This window comes from Trichoplusia ni, chromosome 18, assembly GCF_003590095.1.
Source record: "Trichoplusia ni isolate ovarian cell line Hi5 chromosome 18, tn1, whole genome shotgun sequence".
NCBI lineage: Eukaryota > Metazoa > Arthropoda > Insecta > Lepidoptera > Noctuidae > Trichoplusia > Trichoplusia ni.
The window spans coordinates 4,172,773-4,200,278 of record NC_039495.1 but is presented as its reverse complement, the minus strand read 5'-3'; the positions used below and the strand labels follow the sequence as shown (position 1 = coordinate 4,200,278).

The window sequence follows — 27,506 nt, the reverse complement described above, 5'->3', positions numbered from 1 at the left end:
TGACGAATAGGCCATTATCAGTATGAGATATCCATAATGCATAAAAAAGTAAAAAAGGGAAAGAGTCCTTATTCCAGTTATTTGCGTCATTGGAATTTACGGATCCCTCCTAAAACAGAAAAAAAATATTAATTTTTGTTTCCTTTAATTCATAACTATTCTATTGTAATTACAAATTCCTGTCCTACAGATATTTATTACATAATTTAAATTTAAAGGACGAACGCAACACATCTCGGTATTATCATTATCTTTAAATATATTAACATTCTACATTTTAACAGCGATTCTAAGTTCGATTTTATTCTAAAAGTAAGCGTTGATAAATAATTATACGATATTTAAATAAAATACTGAAGCATAAACAATCAATACTGTTCACAACATTTTGACTTCCTCATTCGATTTTTGATATTGATGTCAGTGTTGCTATATGTCAAAATTTCAGGTGTTGTTGAGCTAGTTGTGTTGGGACAAATAAACATGCATTACAGCCTGACAAGTTCACGTACACGTCTGCCGTGTAAGAGAAAGGGGCAGATATATCTCAGCCAGGAGTTTGGCCCGCTTTCATTAAGGGCCACTTTTTGTCTCTTTTCGTCAAAGAAACCAGTTTGCCATTACATAGCTATGAGATTACAGATTCAAAAAGGGCTGGCAAATAATGCTCACTTTATAGTTTAGGTTACATATTTACAACATTTTTGTGAATAAATACAAGATTGAGTAGGTACATTTAAGTACGATTGGTTAATATTATTTGGATGATATATTATTTATAGGAAACCCTTTTTCCGTATTTTAAGGGTGTTTTAAACAATTCGATATCATACTAATTGCTTAGTTATGACTCTTTGTACATATTTATAACATAACCTTGTTTTATTCTTGATTTTAATTACGATTTTAGTTTCCATTTACTTGCAACCTTCTTACTTCGTCCGATACTTAAAACCTTTTTCAAATGATCGTTTCTAGGCCTAAAGATTTGGTATTCAAAGAGCATGATAAATAAACTTATAAAAAGAGTTAATATTACATTATTCATAGACGAGATTACGATACCAGAGTTATATTTACCAAACTCGATTGAATTACCTTTAACAGTAAAATAATACATACACAGAGATGTGTTCTGATTAGAAACATCTATTTGAAATAGGTTTTATTAAGGACTTCCTAGCCGACCGAATTACCAACAATCAATCACAGTCTACTACAAGAGCCGACTCGGTGCGATTGTATCGATACACCGAATCGGAATCGATTTTATATCGATTAAGTTCCGTATGTGGTGTCAAAACTAATCTCGCACTCTATCGATAAATCGCATCGACTCGCTCCGCACAATCACCCCGCACTGAGAACGCAACAACTGAACCCTGCGACTAGAAGTCTACGATCGCACACCGCATACGATAGCATCTCTTACATCCCGCAAAGTAAATTAGACTATAACACGTGGGCATGAAGGTGTATATTTACACGGGCGTGTAGTGCCCGTCGGGTTTGTAGAACATCTGTCCGGTGGCGACGCGGCGGACGATCTCCTTGAGGATGAGTTTCTTCTCCTTCTTGATCTTCTTGAGGAAGCCGCGGTTCTCGTTGGCGCGCCGCGACAGGTACGGCAGCACCTCCACCACCGGCCCGTACGGGACGTACTTGTAGGCCGAGTAGCCGGCCTGGCCTGAGGACCAACAAACAATAATATAAGGAAGACAATTAGAGAGACTAGCTTGCAGCTAAGTAACGTGGGATTCTTAACATCGTTAAAAGTTAACCACATCGCATCTATGCCTCACCCCGAAAAAACATACTTTATTTTCTAATAATCAAGCTGTAAAAAAAAGTTTCGAGAAGAGAAATAGTAGGTACCGATGTGCCTACAACCACCCCTTAAAGTAAGACTTTTGCACAGAATTTGTGCAGTAGTCTAAAAATATAATAAAATAATAATAGTAAATAGCCGTGTAGTGCACCATTTCGCATAAACAAGTCCAACAGCCTCAGTTAAACTGATAGTGATGGGCTCCCTGTATACCACACCAAATCCAAAAAAAAGGTCGTATAGATGATAATTAATCATTATGGCGCGTAGATAAACATGTCATCCATGAATTTGAATTTGAAATGACGAGGTTAAGGCCTATTACCTAGCGGGAAGGTGATGTGGTCACACATGCCGAGCAGCTGGCCGAAGCAGACCACCTTGTCCTCAGGCTTGATGTCGTGCTCCTTCATCAGCTGGATGGCGTACCGGACCGTGTCCTCGTTGTGAGAGGCCACCATGATACCCAGGCGCTCCTTGTTGGGGCCCTGGAGATGAAAAATGAACATTATTAATCTTACATGTCACGTACTGAATTTTCATGGATATATATTAAGGCCTATTCTTGTTGTTGCTTGAGTGTCAGTTTAAACTACCTAAAAATAGTATTGCAGTTGTGAAATCGTGGAAGTGCCCAACAGGTCGTAGAGTACCGCCTTACTTCCAAAACTGAACATTACTTAAAGCTTAGATGACAGGCCCAAAGACCTTATCGCTACAATAAATTTAACTAATACCTTGACCCTGCTGAGGATCTCCTTGAGACACTTGTGGAAGGACACGGTGGTCGCGTCCACAGACTCGCACGTGGGGTCCTCGTAGCCCATCGCTGCCGCACGGGCACGCTCCTGCGAAACACGAGGATACAATGAAGGGAAGAAAGCGAACAAAAATAATAGCATATTTCGGAAGCGGTTGTTTTCGCATCAGTATTACCTATGACGAGTACAGATGTATAAAGCACAATCAGATTCCATTAAAAACACTAGCTGTAAGTTCCCTTTTTGGTGAGAAGAGAATGAACTTCTACGACTAACTATATCAACTTGTCGACGTTGGAATCACCCGCTGCTGGGTATAGGCCTCCACTATTCCCGTTATATTCTTCTGTATTGTACGATCCTCATCCAGATGTTCAATTTTTTATGTAAATGCTTTAAAGCATCAAGTCTATAAACTATATATATTGTTGATTTTTATAATGATTGTACCTGTTCAATGTATGCGCCTCGCACGAGCTTGGCTCCCCAGTAGAAGTTCTGGCGCTGCGCCTGCTCCAGGTCCGTTAGGATCTCCTGGTACGTGTTCTTCAGGTACGTCTGGTACGTGTTGAACACTAGGAATTTATCCTGGAAACCAGAACCTTGTCTGAAAACTTTGTGAAAGTAATCGCCAATTGAGAAAAGGCGCATTGTAGCTATGTTGTTAAAGACTGCCCACATTTTCACAATCCATGTGAGAAGAATGTTGTTGAAGATGAAAATAAAATATAGTGACGTATTTACGTTTTGAAATCTTTCTATTAAACATCTTAAATGCCTCTCATAATAGTCATAATCGCATAAAATCAAAATATAAGTCCTTGTGTTTTACGAAATAACTTTAAAACACTCACTTTGTTATATCTCCTCATCATTTCCAAACAGATCCTAGAAATAGCTGGCTGGAAGTACGTCTGCTCGGCGTCGATCATGATCCTCACGTCGGCGTCGTTCGCGATCCTGATGATGTGGTTGAGGCGACGCAGCATGTTCCGGAACATCTCCTCCTCCTTGGGCGAGATCTGGGAGATCAGGCGCCGCATCTGACCGGTCTTGGGGTCGGGCACGCGGAACGAGTCCGACAGGTTCATGTCCTCGTCCAGAATGTTCGACCACGGGAACAGGTGGACGATACTGGAATTGAAGGCAGGTTTATTAGTCTTAGAGCTTTTAAAGGTTTGACACACGAGGGTTTTAGTATTTAGCAGCAAAAGTTTGATAGCTTTATCAGGATTTACAAACAAAAACTTTTTTCATAGAATGCTGGATGAGATTGAAAAATATTGAATATTGAAGAAATTACATTTTTGTAGATTTTGTTAATCCTTTTGATTGATTGAGCAGGGATGAAAAAAAAAACATTTTGAATCATAAAAATTGGCTAAATTAAGTTTAGCTATCACAGTCGCTCGTTTATTCAACAAACGCTGCAACGGAATGAGGAACGTAGATGTTTTCAAAATAGCTTAATGAATAAACCTTTGTAAATAGACTGATATAAAATAAATCATTATATTTGCACACATATTTTTTTCAGGTCCTACCAAAACGTAAATGGCATATTTTTGCACTCTTGAGTTACAACAACCATTTCAAAAACACTCCATCAAGCGGTAGCAGAGCTATGTACAACGAAAGGAAAGTCAGTTTTCACTTGTTACTTTGCAAAGAGTGCGAAGGATTGAAAACGATAGACATAGGATCACACGGACGATACAGTGCTAGCAACATTTACGAGACAACCCTTACAAATGTTAAAAGACGTCCCACTGACCGGTCCCACGGGAATATGTGGACCACGCTGAAATTACCAAATAGCTCAGTTCGTATACTGCATGTATTTGCACAGAATAAGTCAAGATTATTGTGCACAGGTGCATCTATTGGAGAACAGTAGAATCATAAGTTCATAAGTTACGGTACTCATATTTCACAAGATCAAATCTCAAATTATTTTAATTCAAAGTGATTTGTTAGTCACAAGGTTATATATAATGATAACAAAGCTTCAAAATCAGCTTGCTTGCTGTTGCACATTTTTATGAAACATCAAGCGAAATTTGTTTTTCTATCAAGAGGCACACAGCCGTTTTCAACAAGGACGATGGCCAAAAAGTTGCCATCAAGCGTCAATATAGAGATTACTACATTTTACAACATAACTTAAACAACAATCATTTAAATACTCCCGTTAGTAACTTATAAACTTGGCACTACTGTTCATAAAACCCTAACATGCAAAATCAAAAACAATCGCTCAAATCATCTTAACAAAGAAGTAACAACAGTAATCCTGGACGTACGTACCCCTCCTTATCCGAGGTGATCTTCTTCATGAACTCCTGCACCTGCGGCTTGCTGCTGTGGTCTCCGAAGTAGCGCTGGAAGTCCTCGATGGTCTTGTGGTGCGTGAGGACGTTGCCGGTGCCGCCGCCAATCTGCTGCATGTAGTTGCGGGCGCGCATGATCACTTCTGACAGTTGCAGCTGGAATTATAAATGTTGAGTGAATTTGTGAATTATGCAAGAAGGATGCTACGAGCATGTCCGAAATTACTAATTAGATACGGTAAACTTTTGGCACAAAGACACTTGATTTTTTAAGGGAGGAAGAGATTTTGTCCGTAACAGTAATCTTATTTTTTTCGATTTCTTCATTTTGTCATAAGGCTTGCTTATGCTAAATATGCTTTTTTAATTTTCAAGCTATAAGATAATGTAGTCCTTGCATTTAGTTTTTGGCATCTTATTTATACAAGCTATGCAATAAGGGATAGAAGTAAATCTTAATAAATTTAGAATTGTGTATTTGCGTAAAACTATCATCGAACATCGTATCATTAGACGACTTAATGACTCTTAAAAAATATTGACAAGGATCAAAAGTGTAAAAACTTACAAGTAACTGCGGCCTTCCGAGAGCCGTGAGCTTGATAGCCATCAATCCGGTGCTCTTGGTGATGCCTGGAAATACAAACAAAGCATACATTAAAACAGTTAAAATATATTAATATCACTTTTCTGATGATCAAAGAGGAGTATTAAAAATTGTGTATTAAGTATACAACAGAATGGATCGGGATTAATAGAAAATTAGAGAAAGCGTTTTGTCTGCAGGACAGGCAAGATATAAAAATAATGACTTCATTCTCACCGGCCACAGCATCGATACTCTTGAGGAAGGCCTCCATGTTCTTCTCGCAGGAGGCCTCATTGAGGTAGAAGTAAGTCCTGGCGCTGGTGACCTTGTACCGCCGGTCCGCGAACCGCTGCTCCACGTGGTACTGCTTTAGCTGACCCTCCTCCTGCTTGTCACCGCACGCTGATATCGAGGCGCTGGAAATTCCCGACAAGGTTTTAAGTATGTCTTGGTAAGAAGGTCTAAAGGACTCCCGGGACGGAGTTTTATTTGAAAGACCATCAAATTTAAGTCCAGTTCCATCGGTCATAAGTTCCATCCGTAAACACGTAAATTTTGAGAAGCAGTTGTGCGATCATCTCGGAAGTCCTTAAAGATTGTTTTGTCCATTTACTCGTAGATACATTGATAAAGTCCAATTTAGAAAAAAAAGGTGTGGTGTTCCAAGAGTTTGTATTTTTGTCCCTGTATAAGTATACTTATAATTTGATCCAGAATTGGTAATAGATAAACTAATATAGTTCCATCTTGTTCGCAATTTATCAATCATAGTTTTCATAAATCCATTTAAAAAAAAAAATATCACATCATGCTCTAAGTACATGACAGTACCAAATGTAAAAAAATATATTTTCTAAAGTAAAGGTAAATGATTCATGTCGATAAAAATTTCAAAACTACATGTGAAATCCGATAATCATTATAATAATGTAAAAACGACACTGTAAATATCTATATACAGTGTTGAGATTTCCTCATAACGTCGTTTTATGAAAGTAACTACTTCACAAAACCCAGTCAAGAAGCCACTTTGAAGGGAGATCTAGTATCGAGGGATGCTAATTGCTGGACATGCTTTGAACACGGCATACCACACACAACCATACAATTTAGTTAATTAGGGATATGATGTATAGATGCCAACTCGCTAATTGTTCAAAAATTTCTTAATATTCTGTATTTTCATTCATTGGATCAGGATTAAGTCATTGCCTAAAAGTTTAAGTGCGAAATTGTGTGATTTTGGTATAATTACTTGTCCTATTATTTATTATTCTTTGAAAATCAACAACAACAACAACTTTGATCAACAATCTTATCTACTAAAACATCTAAGCCCATTCATTATTCAAAATGTTCCAATTCTTATTTTGGCAACTTTATTCAGAACACTTACACAAAGGACCTACATCTAAGAAAATACAACTGAAAAAATGTTTGAACCTGGCACACGCATCGAATCTAGATCTTAAGTAAATAGAAGAAGTGGGATATCGGTCTACCTATCTACACCGTGTAGTGCAGCCTCTCGCTTTCATAACTACATCAATTTCTATTTCTCTCAGAGGTGATAGGGCTCCTGAACCTAACATGAGTATAACCTGATGCTTATACTCCATAATTTCTCATGAAATCCGTCATAAAAGTAACACACTTTGCCTTTATACTGTCACAACTTGTTCAGACTTTTGGGCATTAATTATAACTTCCTTTGATTGACTTGGTTATCTAAGAAAACTGCATGATACTGCTCCCAATTGATCCAGTGTCATTACCCTTTAGCCAAACTACCATTAATATTATATCCTATCAATTTATCAATGGCCCTCGCCAAGAACTATTGGCATGGATCACCTCGCAGACACTTTCATTGCCTATTAATCACCGCTCACGTTAGATCCACTTTCGATCTCACTCTGTAGGTATGACTAATTGATTGGGGCTTACAATTCCTAGTACCGCAATCAGAATAGTTAGGATTATCTGCGCGGTCTTATTGGCATTTGAAGTGACTGATAGTGGAGGAGTTAGATGGTCTCATGGGACACACAAACTCGTGTTTCCCTTGAGACACTTCAGCTCTTCCAAGATAGTAATCCACATCAAATATCTAAGTTGCCGCATAAATTTAATTTTATCTTCTGCTGATCTGTTACTCGTTCAAGGTGGCGTGGGTTGGAGATTCGTGGAAGGATTTGGAGGCGGCCTTAACTCAGTTGTTTGACACAAGGGAAAAGGAAAAAGAATGGCTCTGAATAAGTCCATAATTGACCCGAAAATTCCAAAACATATTCTAAATGGATTTTATTTTAAGGATCCTGTACTAATAATATCGCTCCATACATAATTACATAACTACTCAGGCCTATTATTAAAACATGGTCGCCTATTGTTCGATCACGCCACATCGTTCGTTAACCTACATTTTTCAACAAATGACTAACATCATCTATTTAAAAATAAACTTCTAGAAAATCCACTTTCACTGTCAAATTATTGGCACCGTTACCGTTTTTTTGTTCGGTTCAATATCAACCTAGTTTTCTGCGGCATAAAGTACAAAATAGGTTGGATTTAAAAGACTAATTCATATTTGCATCCTCAGCTGAAACTCTTGACGTATCTAGGTCATCTTAACTGTGTTACACTTTCTAAGTTGATTTACCTATCATCTATCTGTCGACTAAATTTAATCTGAAAACGAATAAAAAAATTGTATTACAAGAGAAGATATTCAGGTATTTATCATTTCATAGCGTTCTATTGAATCCATAGACAACACAGACAGATTTAACTACTATAGCAAATGAAAAGGGATAATCTGAGATTTGTGCTGATACCATTTAATCGCCTTAGCGACCAAGGTCTGTTAATCTGTAAAATCAATCTACCTACTAAACACCTTTTTAAACTGTTTAACAGCTTCAGATAGTTTGAAGGGCGCAACTGACAATGAGCTTCGTAATATTTTGGCAAAGTGCAGTTAAAGAAAACGAAGATTCTGGAAAAGTAAGAAAAGAATCGTTAAACCGATGTAGGGGAAAACTTTATCATCAGAAAACTAACTGAAGAAATATTTAATTCTAGTTTTTCTGAATTTATACTTCATAGCTGGGAAAAAAACTTAACATCAAGTTATAATTATGCAGTCATAAATATAGTACTTAATGGATGCACACCTATTTAAGTCGCCATTCATTTAAATGTACACAGAAATTGTACGTCGATACGACTGTTCTCATTTGCTGACATGAATTGAATGAAGCCCTATCTCGGAACGGTTCAGCATAATTACTTGACGTGATGTGTCGTACATGGTATACCTACCAAATAAAACCGGTCCATTTGGTAAAAAAAACTAACCTTATAAATAACAAAGACATTGTTTAAAAATGGGACAAGGTTTGAAAACGTAAAAAAATAATTTGACTAATAAATTGCAACAAAAAACTCTAATTATACTAATGACTAACAAAATCGTTTTACTTTAACGCTAAAGACAAATTCTTGTCTAATACTCAATAATAAAATGTTCAAGTCAACCAACATAAGGCTCTTCATAGAAACCATTTACAAGAACAATGAACGAACTAAAATGCAATAAGAAAATAATGGAGCAATCATGAAACATGGAAACAAAACGCGAAGGTCAACCATAATGAAACGTCTACGTCATAAGTATGGCCAGTGACGTCACATGACACATAATGAACCATAACATGACAAAAATATATTCAGACCTGTCGTTAACATTCATGACTGATAGCCATCACTAAAACAGTGATAAGTGCGTCAAATAAGGTCCAATATTGTTGTCAAGCTACAACAAACTAGTGAAATGATAAAAGAAAAAAAATAAAACCCGGTAAGGATAAATTCTTGGAAATTTCCTGTGCCATGTTTTAGCAATTCCGTCAATTGTTCACTGTTCAAACTGCCACTGAAATAAGGTGGGAACAATTTAATAAAAATATATTAAGTAAGTATAAAAAATACAAAATAAAAACTTATTAAAAGCAAAAGTGTAATTGAAAAACTAGTCCCTTTTATTATTATTATTAAATTAGAAATACAAAGTCGCTACTACTAGCTACTTTTCATTCCACACCGCATTTCTGCCAAGTTTTATAAATGCGACGGTAAAACTTAAAAAGAAAATACGGAAAATTAGGAAGTAAAAAGATAAAAAAATTAAAAATAGATGCAAGCTATTGACAAAACAACATCGAAGACACGTGAAGCACATAGCAACCGATTACATAATTGGTGACTCGTGATTTATCTTCGTAGCTATTTACAAAGTGTCAGAAGGCTGTTTCAGATTATCACAACAAGAGAAACAATGATACTCATTGTCAATGAGAACACGAAGCGAGCAGAACCGAGATATCCCGCTTCGCCTGTGAAATTGTTCGTATCATGAATACCTTTGACTAAATACCTTATCAAATTACAATACTTACTACACGCATTTCATTAAAACTAATCTACTTATACGTTAAGAGCCGAGCTCTAGTGTAAATGTAGTAAGTGAGAACTGTTTTGTTTTGTATAGATGTTCTGTTAATATCTTGATAGCGGCATATCGTTGTCGTTACGATCTATTCCTTGTTCCTACATTATTTTAATGATTAAAAAACCAGTATTTAATTTCAGGAAACTATTCAATTGTCTCCATTTTGCAAACCCTATGCAATTCTTTTTTGCATTTCTACGTCATGCTTCCTCTTCTCTTTATGAAATGACTCCAAGAATAGTAAGCATTTATAGTTTTGCGGAGATTAAAACAATAACTTTTAAATCTTCACTACACAGGACATGAGAGATTACACGACCCATAAAAATGCAGTTGATGAGTTATAAAACATCTAATTAAGACGGGTAACATCCACAAAGTCGTTTTATGGGCAATTTACAAACACATGGACACGGTTTTCCGTAGCTTTGACAATCAACTACAGTACTACACATTGTAACAAAACTGAAAAATACAAAGTAAAAACTTCATAAAATAAAATAAAATGTTCTAATATTGCCCATGGGGAAGCAAAAAGGGCATCGGAAACTAACAAATAATTAGCAAAAAGGTTTCATAAGTTGCCAGGAATCAAAATGTTAATTGAAACATATTTTTCGTCACGCAAGCTTAGGACTGAACTTTAATTAAAATTCTTATCATAATATTTTAAACGACCAATTCTTTTCATAACTTCTCGTACCTAACGGGAACGTAATTTAGAGACCTGCCGGCAAATTCAAAGCAGGCCGTCTGCCTTTATTAAAAGAACAACATTTGAAGACTTAATTAAACGAGTATTGTTTTGTTTTCTTCGTTTTAGCATGGCGGTTGTAGAATTTTAGACATGGTAATCAGGTCTTTAGGGGTTTTCACGTAACAAATGAGTTGCTATGAACGGAGTGTACGGCAAATAATTTAGCATAATGATCACACGAAAATGAAGATCGTAATATGGAAACCCCCAAATAGATTATCTCAATAACTACAACATTGAAATAAACGCGAAATATTTAAACGGCTAAATATTTGGGAGCTGATGATTAATCCCATTACGCCACCAGAGTGTAGAACGTTACTCCTCAGGAGAACTTCAAGATTTTCAAGGTAGATTCCATGTAATATTTCAGGCTATTTACCTCACTTCTCGCTTTTCAGCCTCCTCCTGTGACAGATCCTCCTCCACGGAGTAATCGAGGATTGACTTGACTCCGAAGGAGCGCAATCTGGAATTACATAAAACTCATTAATATTATACTTATAATACTTGTTTTCTGTTTCAAATAATTTCTCTGTTACGATAGAAGTTGGCTTAAAACGAGTAGTAACCTCCCCCATATTGTGGGTAAGTACAATGTCGCGTCGTTTGAGGAACGCGCGAGGAGGCCCAAAGGTTGCCAAGCAAATTATTACTTTCAATTTTGCTTTTCCGTTTTGTTGGCGAACTCTAAAATTATGCCAATGAATCACAAGTCGATGACAACAGCAAACAATGTCGTCGTCAAGTCTGCCAACACAACAAACGGCGAGATATCGATTTTGGGACAGTATCCAACTTCTTCCCATGTAGAGAATATCCCAAAACATATCTAAAAAGTTCCATTGTAAATGATATACTACGAGTATTTTAAAATAACGAAGAAGGATGCTGCTCACCTCTCGATGGTTGGTTTGATGGTGTTCTGGTCCTCGCCGGCGACGAACTGGCCGTAGAATGTGGCCTTCATGAACATCTCGAACAGACGCTGCCCGACCACCTGGCGCAGCCTCTTCATCAACTGAGGACAATGGATAATACCAAATTAATCTTCAGAATTAGCTTAGAATGGACTTCAATATTTTAATAAGTGAAACAAAAGAAGAATAGTTAATTGTTCAACTATTGAACTTGGTAAAAATAATTTCAATATATTGTGGGAATAGGTGCGATGCTCAGTTGTTATTATAGCGATTTGAAAATATTAGGACTATCAAGTCCGAAACTTCTTGTACATGTAACCCAGATACTTATTTAAATTATAGGCTTTAGCAATGATTATAATCTTGTTATAACTATCGTAAGTACCATACCATCATAACAATAATTAAACGCTATTTTACGACGCTTTAATGTTAATTATAACCCGCATTTTCATAAGCAAGGATGAAGTAAAAATAGCTTCATTATACCTACTCTTGAGATACTGAAAGAGAAAACTAAGGTAAAGGTATTTAAAAATAGATACAAAAGAATTGTTTATTTAAATAGTCGCGAGTTTTTCCTCTGAATTTTTAGTCATTATCATGAATGTACCTGAGCCCCAATTTTGCTATTTACAATGGCCGAAGACGTAATGGAAAATGGATTAAAATGAAACTATTCTTATTTTCCGAACCAAAATAAATGCTTAGGAACATACGAATTATTACGAATATTGTCAAAATTATTCAAATTTCCAGTAATTATTCATCGGTCTTTGTAAAAAGCAGATTTGGAGCACAGATCAAGTTTATGTTTTTTAAAAAGGTACTTATAATAATATAGGTATGTCAGTTATTTTGTTAGGTATGGTACATAGAGACAATGGAAAATTTACAATAATTTGAATTCTGTTTCAACCACGTGGTCCAAACCAGCTGAGCAAATGTTTGCATAAAATAAGACGCGTTTTGTAGAAAAAAAAAACTAGTTCTCACGCTGTTAGTCCATGATATTGGAAGCTTTACACTATGCATCTTTAGCATACAATCATTCCAAGTGGTTTACGATAATTATTTAAATTCTTGTGCGACGGACGTCTTCAAGGTTTAACCCTATTTTGTAACAAATAACAACTGTAAACTATAATGTCTAACTTGAAGAAAAAACATTTAACTGTTATTTTCTTTATCACTAGCTGTTACATATGACTTTGTCCGCATGACTTATGAAAATACTAGCTGTTACCCGCGACTTCGTCCGCGTGGTTAGGAAATAAGATATTTTCTCGTAATAATTATTAAAAAAATATTTCTCGTAGCCTATGTGTTAATCCAGGGTGTCAGGTAAGTCCATAAAAAAAATCATTTAAATCGGTTCAGCCGTTTTGACGTGAAGGATTAACAAACATACACACTCACAAACTTTCGCCTTTATAATATTAGTGGGATAAGTACCTATTATTCATAGCGTGGTGGTTTATATCCTGCACCCTTCCATAAGAAATGCGCAATCTATAACTGAAATATTTTGTTAAATCGGGCGTTAAAACAAAAAACTCTTTACAGCTTTATGTTTATATTTATTTAATTTAAAGTCGTTCATTTTTTTCAAAGTTACGTAAATCAAAAGTCGTTCAATATTAAAAAAACAATTCGAATCAAATTAAGAAATACTGTTGGCTTATCTAGTTGTGAATAATAAAATTCGAGATTGTCAAAATACTTAGCAGAAATTTACATTTCTCAAAAATGACTCATTGGATGGAAAATAACGTGAAATATAAAATAAAACTAGTTTTGATGCTTCTGGCTACTTAACAGGCCATAATTAAGCAGCTGCTATAGCGATAAATATAAAAGTAGATTCGTTCCTTCCTATTCAGCAAAACAATATGTTTAGTTTGTGTACACATTTAAAATATCTCATTATAATATGTTGTTTTTTACTGTTTGCTAATTAGTAATTACAAAACTTAAAGATTAAGCTACAATGTAGGATTAAGCTAATATTTATCTTAAGGTTTTAAAAATCTGACTCTATGAAATTTATCTCGTATTATGTGAGTCAAGTAACTAAGGACATTTTTCTAAAGTTCTATCTTATCACTGAACAAAACCTAGCACACTACTTTTCATTAGGTTATTCTGTAAAAAAAGTAAAGGAAAAATCTGGTTATATAATACCACATATTTTTTTTTTATATTTATATTTTGAATTATTGAGTAAAAAAAGACAATTAATAAATGTTAATGTTTAATACAAAATACGATCATAAACATTATGCAATGCAGACGAGTTAATTATAGTTCACTTGTCCAATCGGATAGATCGTTCACACCGAGCGGCCTTGGTGCGACCTTTCAAAGTCACATTGACGAAAACCGCGACTAGCTCACACTACACGGACAAACAATTATCGCATCGAGAGCTAAACTTATATTAGTTATATTATCAAGTTCTTTACCTAAAGATGAACAAAAAATACATAAATACCATCTTGAAATGATACACAACTTTCGTGCTTCGTCTGAAGTAAATAGTCAGTCCAACTAATATTAGAAACGCGAAAGTTGGTAAGTATGTATGGATGTTTGTTCCTCTTATACAAAATAAAATATAAACGATCTATATGCCAAACACAGATCGACGGGCCTGTTGGTCTAGTGGTTAGTGACCCTGACTGCTATACCGGGGGTCGTGGGTTCGATTCCCACCCAGGGCAAATGTTTATGTGATGAGCACGATCATTTGTTCTGTATATAAGTATGTTTATCAGTTTTCTAGTACTCATAATACAAACTCTGCTTAGTTTGAGACTAGATGGATTTGTGTGAAAGTTGTGGAATATTATATTATATTATAACCTAAATTTACAAATAAGATTTTTATAATGATTATATATGCTGATTATTTTCGATTTTTAGCGTGCGTAGTCGCTGAAAACAGCTAGTAAGTTACAATAGTCTAAAACCGGCTTTTCGAATAAGACAACGTCAGTCGTGGAAGTGAGATGCCGCTCTACGGCGGGCAGTTTTTTGTCTCGTATCTTTGACTGCGACAACCTTACTTATAGAGCTGATGATACACGATGCCTGTTGTTCCAAACAAGGACATCAAATTAACTGAACAAACATTTTTTTTGGGCTTTGTACTAACAACAATAATCGGTATCGTTGATTAATTAACACATGTATTTGGAAGAGTATACAAAGTCACATGATATTTTGAGTAGGAATAGGTTGTTGTTTCCATAACGCAAAACGTGGCTAAGGCAAGAAGGGAATTACTAAAATTTTCTCCCTGCCCTAGCCCGCAATTAGTGACATTTTTTTTATCTGGATAAGGCAGGAACCGCTATTAAGACAAAGGCATAGGAATCGAAGTCGATGGACGATAGTTCAAATAATAATATTGTCAGTTTGCATAGCGACGCGGTGTCGTCTCAAACAATTAATTACGTAAAAAGCATTGGTGATGAAATGTTTGTATCAGTTAGTAGTAAACAAGGTTCCGAGGAAGATTGATGGCCTCTCTTCAAACAAAGGGAGAGTTTTAAAATTTTCCTTTCAGATGTTTTAACAATTAGTGATACCTATGTTGATTAAGAACTTTTTGCTTTAAATAATATATCTTACAGATTCGATATAAGGATTAAAAAAAATTGAGACTGAGATTTTATCGTTCATCAACTTCCACCACGCCCTAAATTATAAATTTTCTCGATACCAAACCACATAAAACATTGATCCAAGAATATCAATAGCTCACAATGCAAGTATTCCGGGACATCCCCTAGACACATATTACAATTTTAATCAGTTCGCCGAATAAGTTTCTTAGTCTAGTACTAAATTACACAAATATTTACAATTATGTTTAGAGAACTAGCCTATTTTCGGAGTGATTCGTACCAGAAGCCATGCTTTATGTATTGTATCTACAGATTAATCATTAATCTAATAGGCATATTCAGCTCAGCATTAATATTTCGTGTACTGCTTGTTTTACGGTCCTGTAATTTATGATAAGAATTTAAAAACCAAGAAATTGATTGAAATTGGTCTACCCGTTTGGGTTTGAAGAGGTGACAAACATATACACATTAATGTCATTACATATGAGTTTTACCATAAAAAAAAATTAGATATAATTACTGTATTATATTTTTACAGATATAAAAATCCTGCTAGTATTCTCACATTACTAGCCAAGATAAATCATAAATTAAAGACGGTATTTAACGGGACGCGGAATATGCCGTGACAATAGACAACATGACATGTCTACTGTCAACTTATATTTAGTTAATTTATTCATGAGGTAACTCAAATATTTTTTTTGAGAATATGTCGTATACGCATGGCAACAACATTATCAATATTTAAACAAATTACAATTAGGCTTTTCATTGTTGATAGACTAGACCAGATCTGTAAAGCCTAAAACCTTATTTTAAATTACAAAGTCAACGTATCCACTGATCTTATTACATATCTCGGTAGAATCAATTTAGTTCTAAAATTCACTACAGCAATTAAAAGCTTTACTGAACAATAAAAGCAACTCATTTACTAAACATTTTGAAAAGAAAAATATACATATTGGAAATATGCGCCCACAATCGTCTATTGAATACTTTTTGAATCGATGCCAAATGTACTTTTTTGTTTCTATTTTTATCACGTTATCTAGTGACGCAGCCTGTTTTAAGGAAACTTCGACCATAACCTATATACTCGTATATATAATATCATAATATGTATTTGTAGCAAAGAGTTATATAACAAAAATGATGATAAGAACAACATTAAACACTTGTGCCTTGAACTAAATGCAATTTTAACATGTTCGTCACTTCTTGAGAACATTTATTGGTTAAGCATAATATGATAAACATTAGTTAGCTTTGTCGCGTATAAAGTTTTTTTTTTACTTTTATCCAAAAATATAAAGAACCATTGATTTTTTCTACACCACTCTCGTTAGCGAATTCAATCCTGATGCCACGAGGGGTTTTAAAAAACATTCAAGTCACATACATTTTATAAATATGTGCAAACATTATACATAAGTATATATTATGGTATATGTTTATGTTATATTAATCAATGAAAATAAGTAGACATAATAATATGTCTCGTTAACAGTTTGCATTGAACATATCACATGGCAATACAATTACTTGGAGGTTTGACATCCAAATTTGCAATTCTATTGGATATTTTGTTGATTTTTACAAATTGACGTCAATTGTGTGTTCGTATCATTTATTTATCTATTGACACGAAATTAATGATATTTATAACGAATGACTGTAATACATTCAAAACAACAAAGACTTACATTAATGTTTTATTGAAACTAGTTTATTGTTAATATTTCATATTTTGCCAGTTCTTTTCCATAACGATGTTATATTAGAGCCTGAAAGTGGCCTTATAGATTTTGCCATGCTTAACAAATTAAGTTTAATTTTTTTTACTAAGAGATGTCGTGTTGCCCAGGTAAGGATTGAAAAATTCAGGTAAGGAGTCACTGCATGGACACACTGGTATTAAGCTGCATCCTGTAAGACTGGAATCCAACCCCAACTTAGGTAACCGAATAGCGGTTGACAAAAAGAGCCAATAAGTATGATGAGCTAAGCCTGATATTTGATAGAGTAATACCATATACAGATAATACAGGTACCAACTTGAAACGAACAAGACGTTTTACTCAGAGACAAAGACTACAATACTAATAGTGCAATGCTAGATATCACGTGTAGATTTTCTATTAAAACCCATAATTTCCCACAACAATACTGTAATCCAATCAGAAAACAAAGTCGCAAATGTGACGACAACCACACTAGCTAATAAATAAACCGCAAACCCATAAAACTGTTTCATCTACCTGATTTAATGGAAACTCTAACAATGGTCTAAATCCGTAAGAAATTCTCCAGAACGAAACGGTAAATCCCCTTAGAAATAGAAACACTTTGAACTTCAGAGGAGTCGAGACTGTGGAGGTTTTATCTTTTAGACGGATCAAAGCTATTCTCGAAGCCAACGCTATAAAAGTATGTATGTACAATAGTCTTATTGAATTGTGTTTTCCTTTCTTAGACGACGGTTTTTCCTTTGCACGCTTCTTTGTATGTGTGCTAATTGCTATTCCGTATAAGCACTTAATTAAAAATATTGTCTCCTTAGTTTGGGTTACCTATTTCATAATAAGTTTGCTAGGACCGTTTTTGCAATCAAATTAAATCAGTGTACTAATACATAAATCAGATAACATCACGGAAAGATGATTTATTTAAAGAGAGGTAATATCAAAATGTAACGACTAATGGCACTCAAATATAAATTTAAAAAGATTAACTAAATTCATTGACAGAATCTCTTAAGTAGCTGAAAGACTTAGATTCAGCTAATTCCCCGCCATTTCATGTTCTGCTCTTGAAAAGGATCCAAGAATAACATTACACGCTTTACGTAAGGCATAACAAACGAAACATTCCGAAACTACGGAGAGATTCAGTCAGAATGCATGCCAAGCAATGCATCTGCCGTAAAAAACATACAGGAGAATGCGTTGCCGAGGTAAATGCGAGTAAATGTAGACTTTTACGCAACGACTTAATTACTCTATTACATAATCATGCTAAATCTATTTTCTAAGTTGAAAATATTAGAATTACTAACCGGAGACTGGACTAACGTTGGAAGAGATGAGTAGAAGTAGTAGTAGTAGTATAGGAGAATTCAATATATCTAAGTTTTTTTTTAAAGCAGTCAAATGTTCTCTGTAATTGAAAATAAAAAATAAGCTCAATGCCAAGCCAAAAATTAAACTAAGGGATATCGGGTGTTTTATTGTATCTTGGGGAGGCCTCCATAGGCTGACTTAATTGATTGAAATAAATAAGTATTTAGTAAGATGGGAAACTATTATAGTGGTGATAGAAGTATAAATATGTACCTAAAGATTATACAATGTTAGGCACGTCATGTTGAGAAAAATAAAGAATTCAATACAAATGGAATAGAAATCGAAATCGATCAAATGGAACCACAAGTGCCTATACAGTCCCTCACGCGTCTTCACAGTTTTGATTTTAGTTTCCGTTGATTCACGACTATTGATACGGAGGGGACTATTTCATACGCGACAGCTCTATTCAAATAATAGTATAAAGTAAAACCAGTTTTTGGCGTGCTTTGGAAGTTTCCGTAACAGCTTCTTTGCAAATTAAGATGCAATAAAACTAGTTGGGCCAAATGACATAAAACGTGATTGTACATTTTAGGAAACTTTGCATACTTTTTAAGTAGTATTCATTTTTGATTTAAGATATAATTTATCCGTTAATAAAGCATCATAGTTTTTTTTCTATCAAATTAAGTAAAATGTCAATTTTCTTAACAGATTTATTCAGCTGGATTATCCTGAAGCAATGACTGCTTTCCAAATTTAGTAACAACCGAATAAATTAATAATGATCGTGGTACGAACTATTAATTAGTTAGTATGGGAACATCAGGTGCTATGAATGTTTTGCTATCAGCATTGTTCGGCCGTCGTCCGATGTGAGTGTTTGATCAGAATCTATTGTGCGCCCTGAGACGGACCCGGTGCGGTGCTCGCGAATTCTTTCTAATGTAAACTGTATCGGTTATTTGATAGTCATCTAACATTGGGTATTCAAAAGCGAAATTATGGGCTGTGTTGTTACGGCCGTTCGAATAAGCTTAAAAAAATGGCATTTATGTTTCCAGTATTCAATTAAAATAATAATTTTAAAACGTTTTAGATAACGGAGATTATTTCCTCCTTTAATTATTCACAATTTCTTTTTTAGTCATTGTGATAGGACCAAAGCATAACCCATGAGAGACACCTGTGGTGATCCCTCTCATTTTCAATATTTTCTTTATAAAAAAGGAGTAGTTCGTCGGTAGTTAAGTAAAATAATACAAGGGCATAAAACATAGAAACAGTGCTTATCCACGCACTGATTACAATACTAATAAGTGCAATGACCCCTTTAAACGGATCAATTCTTCATCTCCACTCATGCGTGACCCTAGACCATTATGGTTTTAAGGTTAACTGGTTTCACGTTGAGACAGGTCACCACAAGTACATTCGCAATCCCTAACGCTAACTAAAGAGTTATTGTGACCTAAAGATTTATTGATTTTCAGATTTGCCGTGGCAATGGTATAAAAGGCTTAACTAAGTAAAAGGTTAGAACCAAATTATTCTAGAAATTATAAACTTTAATTTTCAATTCACATTTGTGTGTTTTAGATTTAAGGAACAGGTTAATTATTTCATGATACAGCCGATGAATTGGGACCAACAACCATGTGGCGAACCGTTACCTCTGCGCATGCGTCAACTTACCGGTCATAAAAACCCACAGTATGATGTGTGCCGCTCTGTTCGCTAACCGGTTCAAATCTAGGTCAGAAATACTCGATAGACCAGGATAAAACACTACAATAGCATGTTGCGAATAGTGACAACCCTACATGTAATCAAGCTAAAAGGAATCTACTTGGAAAAATAATAAGATTGGTTTTACATCGACGTTTTTATTTCTATACGTCTCATCACACTCTTTACAGTCAGTCTCCAATCTCAGACTCAAAATTGCAAAGGATTGTGTACTCTATCTTGAAAGCCGTAAGCTCAAAATTCAGTGTGAAGAAAAAATTGATGGATGGTTAACATTCTTCATTCATTCGCAAACCAGTTTCAGGCGTTTTATCGGGACTGCGAAGTTCATTGCCTGTTACACTCTCGTTATGTAAGATGTGGTTGACCCACGTTTTTATCCACCCCTGCATGTCGCAGAGATTTTTCTTTTGAGAACCAAATCAGAATAAATAGTTTAAGCAACACAACTATTAAACTGTTAATAAAATCTTCCAAATGCCACTGTAAAACATTGCTTTTAAAATAAAATGCAGGGCTATTAATCTTGCTTTTGGGTTAAAGCCATGGCCGAAATCGGCTAGGATGCTATCACTCAATGACCCTTCTGGCGAGCAGCACTTGTATTTAAGTTGATCTCTGGTTTCCATAGCCATCAACAACATTATAATTATGTAATGACTACAACTCGACATACATTGTATATTTGATTGGTTTAGCTGAATTTGACAAAGCAAAGCATTCACGAATGCTCAGCAGGTATGTCGTTAGAATCACCGAGAGCAAATGATCGAGTTCCGCCGCGAGGTAATTGTGACCGGAGTGAATTTATGAATGCGGAAAAAACAAAAAGGGATATTTGATCCATGCCATAATACTAATGTTATGATGAGCCTAGATCTTAATATGAACCTTAGAAAAGAGGATACTTCACTTCAATGTACTCTTTTTCGTTCGTTCGTTTTATTTTATTAAACATCTTAGGTTTTGTGAAACACCACTTAAGGAGTGGAGGTATCTTAGGTAGATTGTTGATAAAATGGTCTTACTATGTTTATTTTGTAAATTTTGTCCCTAAAAATATCAGTCTGTTTCTGGCAGCTGTCCTCATACTTCATCCCATACAAAATTGATGATATAAACCCATTTTTCTGAACTGTTAATTTTAAACGTAAATCCTAGCTAAGTATTACTAGCAGATATAAATTGAACAAAGTAACAAGTTTATTGGTCTGTTTATAAGAACTGTTAGCACGGACTTTTTCAATGTCACACTTGCTTAAATTTGAATCGTGATTATTTTCATCAAATTTTTGTAGGTAGAAAAGAACTTGGTTCAAACTGGTAGGTTATGACAAAAAATTTCCCGCGCTTATTAAAAAAAAAGAGCCCAAATATATTCCTAGCTGTTAATTTGATGTGATCAGTCATTGCTTCGGAATGTAATCACCTGACACCTTATTTTTCCCGCCTTGCGATTTAGGCGTTGTTGTCAGCCAGACAAAGACAACTGTCTAATCAGCCAGTCAATACACGAATTTAATCTGCCACAAAAAAGTGCTAACAAATACACTTATACGTATAGTCACGATTTATATACCTAATCTGGTTTTTATCTGCTTGAGTTAGAACCAGACAGCAAACATCTGTTTTTACTGGATTTTACCTGATTTTTTTATTATCTACAATTGGATTTGCATTGTAAACTGTAATCAAGTTGTGTTGTAAGCCTTCATAATTTATCTTTTTTATTATGATCGCTTGCCAGTTTCTTTTATTATTTAGGTACACAGGATGTATTTATTTTAGTGCGTCGACTATTTTCTTTAGAAATCAAACACGCAGATCGCTTTAGTATAGTAGATCATCTGTTAACATTATGATATTTATCCAAATGTTTTTTGCTGTCAAATTCTCGTCGCTACGGTTAGCGTGCAGTGACTCTGTTACTATGTTAAACCTACTACAGTAGCTATACGCCTGTGTTGCCAGGCATTTCATGCAAAACTTTATACAGCGTCGGCAGTTCACCGCAAAGCATGGGTGAATTCAATTCGCATAATTATAACATCCACCGTCACGTGATCTTATTGATCCGTCACGGTTTTTTAATATACACCTAGGCAGTAGGTTTCTTTGGTTATTGGTTATTCATTACAATGAGCAACATTTGTACATAGGTTGCTTGGTCATGATACATCGGTTTTACCATCTCACGGCTGGTTATGGGCTACTTTTTAGTTCAATTATTTGCGGTTTAGTGCTAATCTCATTGAAATTACCATGTTTCTTCTTATCAATAAACATGTCATATATGCGGGCGGAAATAATCAGATTTCTTGAATACTATCGTCGTGTTACTCTTGCTTTTTTATTTGTTATATTTTTTCTTTCCTGGTGACAATCCACCAATGACTTTCTCCAATTACTACATTGTACACCATTGTAGGTAAAATAGGTAATTAATTACATTTGTATTTTTGTGAATCGATGAGAATTGGTTACTAAATAATAACATTTTCCAGATCTTGATGATTTGTGTAGGCAAAAAATCAGGATACCTCGAGACAACGTACAACATAACAGACAACGTGAAGAGTGAACAGTATTCAGAGTAAGACAGACTACAAAATCATTACATTTTGCAAACGTCCGGAGAGTAACGATCGCATTTAATAGTGATTTTATTGTAAGTAAAACTGGACACAATGACTGAAATATAAACATGTTTGACCCGAGCGAGGTCGTGGTGCATACCTAGTTAATGGCAGTTGTATTCCTATCGCATACGTCATTTGTCAGTAAACTACTAAAAATGTGCGAGATGGTTTTGAGACACGTTTTTTGTGCGGCCAACACTTTAAATTCATTAATTTTTAATGGGTCTTAGACAGAAAATAAACTACGCTCTGTAGACAATTGAATCTACCATTTTACATTCAGGTTTGTATTTTATTTAACAATAGTCTGCCATCAGATGGAAATTAGTCACATTATTAGTCACTGCTCACAATAAGATATCAAAATTATAAATCTTACTATATTTAACACGTGCCTTTGGTCGTGGCTTTAGTATAGTAAAAAAAAAACAAATGAGCTCATCATTAACTCTTTCTCCAGGGAAAATCATCAATATATCAGCGTTTTACTACAAATAGCAAATAAAGTATGTCACATCGGTTTACCCGTTGCTCGTATCAATAGGAAAATTAGGAGAAGGTAAAAAAAATACTGAAAATGTTTTTCCAATTAGATATTTAAAAAGTAAATAATATTCACAGTAGCTTTATGCAAAATGATTTTATTATCCTCGAGATATGTCAGCTTCGGAAAGAGATAATAAATGTTTAATTAATTATTTATTGAAATATAAATATAATAAACATTATTTGCCATAAAATTTTAATAACGTATCAGCTCTTTCAAATATAACTTAGTTCAATGAACTGTTTTTCCTCAACCAGATAAGTATTTTTGCCTGGTAATTTTGTAAATTGCCATTATTCGTCTTTAAACCGGGACTGTGGTTTATTTTGTACATAAATTATCTATTATTTAAGATTTTCTTTTCATTTACTTATTCACATAAAACATGAAAACCTCAAAAGAAGAAAGTATTGATTTATTTTCCCCACCATCATTCGACATCTTTATTAAAGCTTGCAATGATAACTTAAGAAAAAAAAGTAAACTAATAAGTGTGCCTATACTGCATTATCTTTACAATCGAAATGTGCAGACATTACTCCAAATCTCAGAACTGACAAGGACATCCAATAAAGCTGTAACACTTTATCTCTAAATAAACTTTAGTCACAATAAAACTGAGATAATGGTTCGTCTGTCGTAAGTCTGACTTTACGATTACCATCACTTCCTAAACGTGTGTTAACATTCGCAAATATTTAAATAATACCTGGCATAACTGTTGTAATCATTTACGGGAATTGATAAAGCTGTTTGTATGTTTGGAGTTAAGTGATTTCACCTGAATCGGATTAAAGACTTTTCTTGTATAGTTAGTTGGTCTGAGGAAAATAGTTATTTTTGGTAACTTGAGAGACTAATTGAAGTCACTTTTTCACCTTGACCTTGATCTTCGATACCTCTAACGACATTTTAATTATGATTTGATTGATTCATCTTCTTCCTTCCTTCCTTCTAAATACTCACCAACTTACTCTAGTAATTGTCATCAATAAACTGGAATTTGTAACAAACATTGTTACTAATTCCCTAATATCCATGAGGATAAAGCTACTGTGAATATTATTTACTTTTGCATGCAGACACATAAATTCCTAGCTAACGTTGCGTGCATCCATTTTCAAACATAGTAATAGTCATTACTCTACAAAACGCCAATGCATGTTTTTGGCACTCATCGGGCAATAAATATGACTTTATTACCTATAAAAACTAGAGATTACTTGAATTCATTTTCCTAGAAGATGTGATTTTTGATTCTGTAAAAAAAACAAATAAGCGGAACGGAGGCAGAAAAGTAAAGTAGGTACCAAGTTTAATTGCAAAGGGGATGTTCAAAAATTGGATTTTTGCAAAGACGGTATCTGTAGCAAGTTTTATTCTGTCCTCAATTAGTCTAGAATCTAATTAGATTTATTAAGGGAAGAATCCAATTTTTCTCTCCTCAGACATAAGCCTACCCGGATGTAAGTTAATTACGGGTTTTCTACTTTATTTTAATTTAACTGTTCAATGTAAAAAGAAATTATAAATAACAGCCTTCCTTTTTAATACCTAAGCTTTATGTGACATCCAGATGATCTTCGTGAAATTCCCAATTGCCTGCTTAAATGTGAACACGTGTGTAACCAGAGTACTGCCAGATCTCGCGGAATGTTATAGAGGCTGTAAAAAGGATTATACTGTCGCAAGATAGCTCACTTTATTAAGAGATAATGTTTTATAACGACCATGACCGATTGCCGCAGGGTCAAACCTCGGTGTTAACGTAAAGATGGATTAATGAAGCAGTAGTTTAAAGATTAGGTTTCGGAGCTGATTTCAGGGATCCTATTTAAGTAACTAAATTTGTTCCTGGCTGGGAAAAGGTGTCTTTTGACTCCAGACAAGACTACTAAGGGGTATTTGCTAGTGATATAGTTTAGTGATTGTAGGTATTATTCTTAAAATCATTTGAATATGTAGAGTATGTTAGAGAAAAGTTAGTCTTTTATAAATGCAGCAGGTAAAAAGGTCTGGATAGATATTTATTGCAGGGTGAATAGAAACAATATTTATCAGTGTTTCATATTATACAGAACATAGGTATTGATTTTTGCACTCGTAAACTCCTAACTATCGATTCATTTTTATTAATAAAAAAAATTGTTTAAAAAAGGAAGCTCATGCGACTTAATGATCTATAGGAATATCTTTTTCAAGACCTGACTCCTTTCTTGCCATTAAGTGCCTGGCCCATCCCATCTACTATACTGTTTACCAGATCTTGTTTGAAATAAAACAATTTTAAAAGTATATCTGCCTCTGTGTGTTCTAGTCTACCTGTTACAATGACATCTGCAAGGACATCTAAAAGCCGGCAACAAATCCGTTTAAAATATTCTTGTTTCAATGTCTAACATTCGTGTAAGTAAGTTACCTCAGAGGTCATCACATTTATGTAAGAATGGGAAGAATGCATACCATTTCGTATATATTTGTTTCTATGTTACTATCAGTTTTGGCGAGAAATTTTGTATTTTGTAGTTTCGTCGTAAAATTTTCCAGTCGTCAACTGTCAATACTAAATCTTAAGCTCACAGAATATTCTGAAGTGTTTATTTTAGGACAGCTTTTAGTATCCGACCCATTGAATAGTCTATGTGTACTAACATCTAACACTTCTAGAAGTAAAAAGCCAGTGTGGTTACAAGAAAAAACGAATGATCTTTACGCATACCGAAAGTAATAAATTTACAGGTGTTTCCTGCTCAAATACCTGCTGGTAAGAGTTATTTAAATACTGCAGATAGTGTCTACAACATGTTACATACTGTTAATTACTTTTCGGGCTAATTGCAACAGTAATACCTACCGTTAAATCTTTAATCTTGACATAGTGTGTGGGTATTCAATGTTTCGATAACATAAAGACGCCTATTCAACATTAAAAGGTACGATTGCGATTTCATTGAGCGTGTAATTAGATATTGTCGCGGTGATAATCAGGCAATTCTCGAGTTTGTTAATATCGTCTCGCTAGTAGCTACACGTTGTGAGGAACATGCCGGCCGACCGTGAAGGCGCAGACGTCTGCCCACAGTCTGCGGGCCACCGGAACTGGCCGCCGGCCGGCACGCATGCGCGGCAACTACCGATCAAAAATCCATTCCACCCATTCATTCCCCTAACTATTAGGTAACACGCTTCGATTCGCCCTCTTCGACCCACATGCCATCCTGCTAACTTGTCATATGCGGCTCAAACACACCGTTGCAACAAATTTAGCAACGTTTCCATACACAAAAAGATCTAAGAAAAGACTCGGCACGTAAATCTAATACACGTTCGTCAATCACTAGATGTAACACAGACGCAAGGACGCGAACCGAAGTTAATTTCGAGCTGTTCCGAACGGTTGCCGGCGAGTAAACATTATGCAGATCTTACGTAAGCTAACAGCTGAAGTATTCGCGTATCGATCTACTCACCATATCATTGTTCTCGACCAGCCAGTTGACCGAGCATATTTGGTACACGAAGTACGCCCGCACCAGTTCGCTCGTCTTCTTACTTTTGAACGCATCTTTGGGGCTGTTGAAGTTGAGGTCGAGATCGTCGACCCGCGACGATGGCGAGGAGGACAGCACGCGTACACTCCGGGGCGCGTTCACCGCAAGCCGTCTGAGCAGAGCCATGTTCGGAGCTCCGCGAAATACAACACGTACACAACACGCGCCCGTCGACCGCGACTGACAACTGACAACTGACACTGACGTCCACCGCTCGATACCGAGGCGGCTGCGCGCGCAGCCGATCCAATTTTAAATCCGTCGGAGCGTCGCGGAGGTGTGTCTTGGACGAGCGCCGCGATTGGACGTCTGCGCCGGCCAGCACGCGGGCCTGACGTGACGTGCGACATTATAAACAGCATTGTGCGGTAACCTCAAGGACCGGAACTCAAGGGCACAGCAGCGCAATAAACAACACTCGATGCAACGCAGATGCCTCTCTCCGCGATACTAACAGAGGCGAAAATGCGCATACCAACCGCCGATACTATCGAACACTTTACAGTATTCCTAAATATAATTCCATCGCGTGCAGAATGTTCAGCTAACCTATAAAAATGAAAATAAGGTTTATATAACGTGTACGGGGGGAGGTTACGTAAGGCGCTAG

At 35.4% G+C, this 27,506-nt stretch overlaps 1 protein-coding gene across 2 annotated transcripts; it reads right to left on the bottom strand.

Annotated features, from left to right (window-relative positions):
* Window positions 1–128: 128 nt before the first annotated feature.
* LOC113503213 (proline dehydrogenase 1, mitochondrial) lies at window positions 129–27,143 on the bottom strand. 2 transcript variants are annotated; one of them, XM_026885098.1, is made up of 12 exons: window positions 26,816–27,142; window positions 11,681–11,802; window positions 11,164–11,250; window positions 9,371–9,448; window positions 5,743–5,924; window positions 5,488–5,552; window positions 4,897–5,075; window positions 3,444–3,723; window positions 3,040–3,177; window positions 2,566–2,676; window positions 2,154–2,316; window positions 129–1,687 (listed from the first exon to the last, which is right to left on the bottom strand). In XM_026885098.1, the coding sequence occupies exons 1-12, from the start codon at window positions 27,020–27,022 to the stop codon at window positions 1,482–1,484; spliced, it is 1,818 nt and encodes a 605-aa protein (XP_026740899.1). In that variant the 5' UTR covers window positions 27,023–27,142; the 3' UTR covers window positions 129–1,481. The 2 variants fall into 2 exon arrangements, with proteins under 2 accessions (XP_026740899.1, XP_026740900.1); XM_026885099.1 differs by lacking the exon at window positions 9,371–9,448 and having other exon boundaries at window positions 1,482–1,687; window positions 26,816–27,143.
* Between the last annotated feature and the right edge of the window lie 363 nt (window positions 27,144–27,506).

What these genes read in the sequence shown, in the direction of transcription:
- LOC113503213 (XM_026885098.1), bottom strand. Translation starts at nt 27,022, where the DNA reads ATGGCTCTGCTCAGACGGCTTGCGGTGAACGCGCCCCGGAGTGTACGC. An exon ending in GCTGAAAAGCGAGAAGTGAG is followed by an intron (nt 9,449 to 11,163) that starts GTAAATAGCCTG and finishes ACCTTATTTCAG; the next exon opens with TGGCAGTTTGAACAGTGAAC. An exon ending in GAGTATCGATGCTGTGGCCG is followed by an intron (nt 5,553 to 5,742) that starts GTGAGAATGAAG and finishes TTGTATTTCCAG; the next exon opens with GCATCACCAAGAGCACCGGA.